General features: G+C 32.1%; 2 protein-coding genes across 2 annotated transcripts; one reads left to right on the top strand and one right to left on the bottom strand.

Moving 5' to 3' along the window:
- Positions 1 to 1,267: 1,267 nt before the first annotated feature.
- On the bottom strand, positions 1,268 to 3,866 carry LOC149490488 (peptidyl-prolyl cis-trans isomerase, rhodopsin-specific isozyme-like). The gene is made up of 6 exons (XM_089704730.1): positions 3,723 to 3,866; positions 3,402 to 3,606; positions 3,048 to 3,167; positions 2,866 to 2,948; positions 2,255 to 2,394; positions 1,268 to 1,503 (listed from the first exon to the last, which is right to left on the bottom strand). Exons 1-6 carry the CDS (start codon positions 3,792 to 3,794, stop codon positions 1,407 to 1,409), a joined length of 717 nt encoding a protein of 238 aa, XP_089560856.1. The 5' UTR covers positions 3,795 to 3,866; the 3' UTR covers positions 1,268 to 1,406.
- Positions 3,867 to 4,419: 553 nt separating this feature from the next.
- On the top strand, positions 4,420 to 6,803 carry LOC149490487 (enhancer of yellow 2 transcription factor-like). Its single transcript, XM_089704718.1, has 2 exons — positions 4,420 to 4,665; positions 6,529 to 6,803. Exons 1-2 carry the CDS (start codon positions 4,607 to 4,609, stop codon positions 6,749 to 6,751), a joined length of 282 nt encoding a protein of 93 aa, XP_089560844.1. The 5' UTR covers positions 4,420 to 4,606; the 3' UTR covers positions 6,752 to 6,803.
- Positions 6,804 to 8,039: the final 1,236 nt, after the last annotated feature.

Raw genomic sequence — 8,039 nt, 5'->3', positions numbered from 1 at the left:
GTTACTGGTCCGATGTTAAGAACTATACCAATTGTACTCCTCTTAACATCTCCGCCTATTAGGCACAAAAACAATCAATAAAAAATAAAAAAAATTGAATTTGAATAAATACCTAATAAATGTTGTTTTTATGTATTGTTTTTATGACACATACGCGTGTTGCCATCGCGTTGCACGCTGTACGTCATCGACGGAATATATTTAGTGTTATAACGGGCTAGCGCTAGTGCACTGATATGATGTTAAGTACTGTCCGCTGCGACCTACAACACCTCATCGCGTAATAATTGTAGTGCTAGTAAACATCCAACGTGTACGCAGCACACCCTTCACCAAAACTAACAGTGCGATTCGTAGTAGCTCAGTTCAGTTGAGCTATTAGGTAATAAGAATAGTGCAGTTGCACTGCGACCACACATTTCCTCGGACATGTGCTAGCTCTACTGCTAGTAGGTACGAATTGTAGTTATACTAGCAACTCTAGAACAACCATAAAACATTTCGATATTTTCGATAGATACTGGTGCTCAAGACTGCACGATTATACGTAATGAAAAAAACAGTAAAAATTAACAGTGGCTCGTCCCAAAAAATAATCTTCATGAGAAAATATTTTGAAAAAAAATATATAAAATGTTACGCGGATGATACGCATTAAGCAATCATTTCTTGTGATATAATTAATATTATTAAGTAGGTACTAATAATTATCATACTTGTACTAATTAAAAATATGTATAAAAACAAACTTAGTCTTCCGTTTCTTCTATACCTAGTCACAGATATTCCGTGTTGAATTGTACAGGATTTTTATTTTTATATATTTATTTAGTGTACTTATAAACTTGGAATTTATATAATGCCTCACCTCTGTACACATGCTCCTGAAAAATACTGTCACATATCGTTACATGGCAGCTTTAGATTGTAATTTATAGCATTTTCTTCATCATATGACGAAACAAGACGTATTAAATGCAGAAATTATATACAAATATAGAAACTGCTAAGTAAACTATATACTTATAAAATATTTACAAGAAATAAAGAAAATAAAATTACTTCGCATTTATTATATTTAATGTGTATACCTATGTATAATGCTATCGCATTCCTAGCTCTACCTTTTAAAAGGTTTATGAATCTTTAAACTATATTTCTGTACTATTATAAGAATAATAGATCATAATTAATATAAATAATATTAATGTAAATAACTCTAGATATAAGCTGAATTGAAATGAAAATAAAAACATCACAATCAAGCCACCTATTGTTTTATTGAAATTATATATTTAAAATGTGTAGGTACATTTTTACTTTCAGAATATTGTCTGTAACCATAACTAGGTACTTGAAGGTTTTAGGAAGAACTTATAAAATTACTCTTTTATATTTTATTTAAATTAAAAATCTAATTTTGATATTATCCAATGGAAGAAGCCAAGTATAGAGAAGGACATCGTAAGTGGAACCGCAGTAGCCTTTATCCAAGCCCATAAGCTGAAACAAGAAACAATCATTGTTATTATCCTCATTTTAGGTATATTTGAGCTTTCGTGCAATTAGTACCTATGCAATACAAGCGTACATAATATACTTTTTTATATATAGATACAATTATTCGTGTCAGCGTACTTCGTTCTTTTAATCGCAGGAGCGGGGTTACACAGTAGCGAATATACATATTTTGATTTTAAATTATGTTATCTTTGGTGAAATCTCTTATATATAAAATTCTCGTGTCACAATGTTAGTCTGCAATCTGCATACCTACTCCTCCGAAACGGGTGGACCGATTCTCATGAAATTTTCTGTGCATATCGGGTAAGTCTGAGAATCGGCCAACATCTATTTTTCATATGTACCACGGGCGAAGCCGGGGCGGACCGCTAGTATTAGATGGTATTAGTATATAATTGCACGTGCACTTCAACATTTTTATACCTCTATCGTCATCCTAACCATATCAAAGTCATCAATAGTAAATAATAAACTTTCACCCAATCAACCTATAAAATTATGACTATAATTTTTTTTTTTTTATAACTAGCGGTCCGCCCCGGCTTCGCCCATGGTACATATTTCGCAATAAAAGGTAGCCTATGTTCTTTCTCAGGGTCTAAAGATTGTCTGTTCATCAAAATGGGTCCAGTAGTTTATGCGTGAAAACCATACATACATACATACATACAAACCTTTCCTCTTTATAATATTAGTATTAGAAGTATTAGATATTAGATACGATACTTACTCATATGGGTCATCTGATATATAAAACGGTTGCGTAGGCAGTAGGCCACAGTCCGCTATGTATACACGCATCGTTGGACGATCATCTATATCTGTGGGCGTGTGCTCTATCACATGCACTAAATCTTGACCATCAACGACCTAAAATATAATACATTCAAATGTTAAACGAATAAAATAGAAGACTATCTACAGTTTATTTTACTAGGTATGTATTTAAATGAAATTTTCAAAGCAAAGTATACACACGGTCTACGAATTTTCTTTTGAATAAGGTACTTAATATTATAAAGCTTAAGAGCTTAAGAGTTTGTCTGTTTGAACGCGCTTATTCTCAGGAACTACTGGTCCGATTTGAACAATTATTTCGGTGTTAGATAGCCCATTTATCGAGGTAGGCTATAGGCTATAATATGTATATTATCATCATGATGATAAGAGTAGCGGAGCAATGCGGGTGAAACCGCGGGGAACAGCTAGTAATAGGTAACTATGTAGATACCACATTTAAAAAGTACCTATCTTACTTATTAGTTGATAATATACTTATAATGTAAACGAAAAATTTAGTCATTTTTTATTTATAAAATAATTAGATGGTATTACACCTACTTTTCCAATAACTGTATGCAAACCATCCAGCCATGGTGTGCCTTTAGTTGTTATGATGAACTGGCATCCATTCGTATTTTTACCTATAATGATAATATTATTATAACTGGCAATAAATAAAATATCAAAAAGATTAATTAACGTTGCATTATTTACAGGATATTACGCAAATACAAACTCACCTTTATTAGCCATGGAAACAAATCCAGCTATTTTATGCTGGGTATCCAAATTCTCATCATCAAATACTTCACCATAAATGCTAATTGATCCATTTCCATCATCGGAAACAACATCACCTCCTGAAAAAATTTTTTTGTAAAAATTACCATTTCTATCTATTCACCAAGTTAAAAATTTGGTGAAATTATTATTTTAAGTAATTGTTTTTTTTTTTTCGTTTGTCCCGTAATTTTAAAGATTGAATTAAAAACAATACAATAATTCAAATTTCGAAGTGCCCTAATTGTGAATAGCTTCAATGCAACAAATTGCTACGGTCCCATAGCAATCTAAGCTAAGGTTTAAATACTTACCTTGAATCATAAAACGTTTAATAATGCGATTAAAACTCGTGCCCTTGTATGATTTTCCGTTAATGCCTTTGGTGGCAAGTACTTTAAAGTTTTTCACCGCTTTTGGTGCCAAGTCCCCAAACAATCCAATAACTATTCTACCTATTGGCTTCTCTTCACTTTGTATATCAAAGAATACTTGATCGGTTACTCTGAATTGTCTAGCCTGAATAAAGTTTTAATCATTTAAAAATATCAGTCTAAGATACATAATTTAAATACGATAAAAGTTGTTTGACTCAAATACTTAGTTCTATCCGCTCAGATATTATTGATACATACATTTATATCCGTTATCAACTGTGCAAATACAACTTGGAAGAACACAAAGTGGAGATTCATTTTTAAACACATCCACCCTCTACACTGCGTTGTAAAATAACTGCTGCTGAGTATATCTTAATTTAATTACTTAGTAACAGTGAATCCCAACAAGTGTTACAAATATTCAAGAAAATGTAATTTCTGGTTTATGTTTCATCATAACATTAATTTTATTATTATTTTCTTAGTTTTTTATTTATAATAATCTTAAACCCTACCGCCTGTCGGCCGTTAAATATTATCTCTCCCCCAATAGGTATATAGAAGTAAAACCTCTTTATATATGCTTTGCCTTAATTAAAGGTGAAAGGATAAACGAATGGATTAGAGGCATAGATGGAATGGATATTAGATGCCGACCTTTTGTGGGGGTTGGGCCAGCTCGCACCTTTCCCGGTGCGAGCTGGCCCAATTAGTGCTCAAGTTAGTATAGTACACAGGTCATGCATGCTCTACGACTACTCCCACAATGTCAACGACTATTTTGATGGCTTTTCGTGTTATTTGAAGTGTATAATAAACAATTAATGTTTAACATAATAAATTACAATTTACATGTCGTGTAAGATCGATTTGATGTTGAATATTATAAAATCTTTTGCATCAAAAAACCTTGCATCCAAACGATAATTCCGAGCTGCTGTCAAATGTCAATGTCAACATACGGTTCTATGTCAAACGTTTTACGAAAAATTGATTCGCAAAGTCCGCAAATAAACAAAACACAGCAGGAATCAATAAATCCGTAGAAAAATAATTGAAATACCGACAAAGAGGCAAGAATTTCAAAATTAATAATTAACACCTGAATTAAACTATCTGTTTTCTAAAAATTTCTAGAAATGACTGTTAACAATACAATTGCACATCAAAGATTAATTCTTAGCGGTGATCGCGAAAGGTATGTAATGTTAACTTTTATTTTCTTTATTATAATTTAACGTATGTCTACGGTGAAATATCTCAAACTTTTTATGTAGAAAGTAGTACCTGAAATATTGTTATGTTAAAATATGATACTGCAATCAGCGCATAACACTAACGGTATGAATAAGTAGGTACCGCCTGTATTGATTTCTTTGAGATGGTGAAGCAAGTTTAAAAAGAATCGCATTTAAAAGCTTCATAACTACACTCGAGTGTCAACTGGATAAAAAGTATTGTATCTCAGTACCAAATCCAACCAGCTGTATTTAGGTACATCAAAGATTATCACGATGCCACACATCCTTACAATCTTTTGGGGTTGACTTTAGAAACGTGCGGCACGAATTTCGGCGCGATTTTAATTTTTATCGATCGATATTGATGCCCCGAAACATACATTAGCGGCTTTTCGTGCGGAAACGTGTAATTACAGAGAAATCTTGTTTTTCATTTTTGAGATTATGTTCAAAATTGTTTGAGTTACATTGACAAAACTACAAGAATTGTGTTTGAAAGAGATAACAAATGTCTTAATGTACATATTAAAAACCATAGTTCATTTAAAAGCATGTTGCTGAGGGGACAACAATTCATACGGGTTATTGGCGAGCATATTTTTTGGGGCAATATGGGTATGTTTTTTATTTTGTAATCTAAGGGTATGTTCATAAAAAAGTTAATCACTCAGACCCAGACAACCCATTTGTTGCCTCTGACCCTTTTGAGTCCCAGTGGCATGTTGTAAAAAGATTTTATAAAAAAGATAACTATAACCACCCAGCAAACTTCGGTGATAATATTATAGAATATGTGGAGACGATGGGTGGAAAAAAATAAAATGGATCCATTCATTGCCATTGTAAATTGTATCAAACATGTATACAAGATTTGGATAAATAATTATTTAAAAAAAATGTTTTTATTGTATGTATATTGCACACAAATTGTTAATCACAGAACCGAATCTGTCCACCCCGATTCCACGTGGTACTTGTCTGTCATACACTAGAGTGTATTAAAAAAGTCGGAGGCGCGGAGGAGCGTGGCGCCCGCGTGTGCTGAGGAGCAGGCAGAGTCAAGCGAGCCGGAGTGGCTGAGGCTGGTCGCCAAAGGCGACCAAAAAGCCGAAGCTACGAAGGCGAGTGAAGACTCCTGCCTGCAACGAGGTACACGGGGGCAAGCGCCACGTTCTGCAGCGCCGGAGCAGTCAAGAAAGCCCATAATCTTCGTTATATTTCTAACTACATCACTACATAGTATAAAACAAAGTCACTTTCTCTATCCCTATGTCCCTTTGTATGCTTAAATCTTTCAAACTACCCAACGGATTTTGATGCGGTTTTTTTTTAATAGAAAGTGTAGTGATTCAAGAGGAAGGTTTTAGTATATAATTTATTAGGTATAAGTCAAAGCGGGCGAAGCCGCGGGCGGTAAGCTAGTATAAATATAATCTCAAAAAAAATTTAAAAAAAATAGAAGGGGGGGTTTCCTCACCCCCCCACTTTATAGGGGGTCTCCCCTTACCTCCCCCCTCCCTTTCCCTCCCCTCCCCCCCCTTAATTCGTGCCGCAAATTTCTAAAGAAATACCATCTTTTGTGTTTATAATATTAGTAGGATTTTTCATTTTATGTCAAAGTTCATGGATGTATGGAAACTAATATAATGCCTATAATGTTTTAATATAATCTTCTACCTATAGGTATAGCACAAAGAAATCAAACTAATAAATGTATTTGTACTGAGTTGTAAATTGAGCTGATTGTTCTTCACAGATTTAAATTTAATCTCTGGTTAGTGAAAGGCACTGATTTGATTCTTGTCTATTTATTTTTTTAGGTTTAAGGAATTACTGAGAAAACGATTGATAGAGTGTGGATGGCGAGATCAAGTAAGAATGTTATGCCGGGATGCTGTGAAGGAAAACGAAAGCAACAACATCACTTTTGATATGCTCGTCTCGAGAGTTACACCAAGGGCAAGGGCTTTAGTTCCAGATACTGTGAAAAAGGAACTACTGCAGAAAATTAAAACACATTTACTCACACAAAAGGATCAATAATTTATGAGCTTGTAATTTGTTTAATCAATAAAACCACTTATATACCAACCAACAGTATATTTTATTTATAAACATTTTAACCAAAAAATACATATTGCTTAGATAATACTGCTAATAGATCATTTACCTGAACATCATGACTGCTTTCACTGTCATGGCTTTACAGAACAAAACAACAAATGCACATTGTAGTAAATGTTACTAGTACATCATTGTGTCTTAATTGCAAGAATGTGCAGTGAACTATGGAAAATGTCTTTTACATTAGAAATGCTTCAATTATATTCTAGATTAATTAATAACTGAAAACAGCCAATTAATTTCGACACCACAAATGAAAACTACGAAAACACATATTGCAAAAGATTTTTGAGCAAGTATTATATTTGAGTAGATTTTTATTTTTTTACACAACAACACTCATATCAATTATAATATATTTGACATTAACAGACAAGCAGTTTCAGATCTAATAAATTATTATAATACATGCATAGCTATACAAAGAAAAATAAAATATAGGTTTTCACAAAGACGGCTGAACTACGGATTATGTTATTATTGTACTTGTGTAACTTTTCCTTTGTGAAAACTATAAGCTGTACAAATAAAATTACACCTAAAATTCACCCGCTTTTATGATACAATTATTTTTAATTACATAAAATCCCAACCCTATTATGCAAATAAAAATTTATAGGTATATTTTTATATAAATCAGAAAACATAATTGCAGTCAATAAAAAAGGAGAAAAAAAAATTAAAAAGTTTAAATTGTAGAATTAAATATAAATGCAGTATGAAACTGAATTTCAATTTAAAAATAAAATAATGAGCAAATAGATTTCTTAGTTTAATATACTTAAAGCTTCAATTGCCTGCCAATGTTAATACATTTGGGTAATTATACATTTAATGTAAATTTTTATTATATACAAAGATATACAATTGGAATGTTTCATGGACTCGATAGAACAATACCTTTCTTAGGTATTCATATATTTCTGATCACAAACAACTTAATACATATAATATCAGTACTCTCTTACATAACATCTAGTAGTTATTTCCACTTACATATTTGATTATTATTAATCTACTTAAAATATACTACATTATTAATTCATTTACACAATACTGCCAATTACTTATGAGCAATTACATGGTAAATGTTTATGCTAAGCTGCTATTCACGATTCAATTAAAATAGTATAACATTAATTTTGTGTTTAGATAAAAACTTACCATGTTTAATCTGGATTTCTTTTAAATTTCACTACTATATGAA

Source organism: Colias philodice, chromosome 2 (assembly GCF_061535455.1).
Source record: "Colias philodice isolate Cphi_HAF_F1 chromosome 2, ilColPhil1 Martin Lab GWU primary, whole genome shotgun sequence".
In the NCBI taxonomy this organism is placed as follows: Eukaryota; Metazoa; Arthropoda; class Insecta; order Lepidoptera; family Pieridae; genus Colias; species Colias philodice.
Note: the sequence above shows the minus strand (reverse complement) of the source record. Positions and strands in the feature narration are given on the sequence as shown.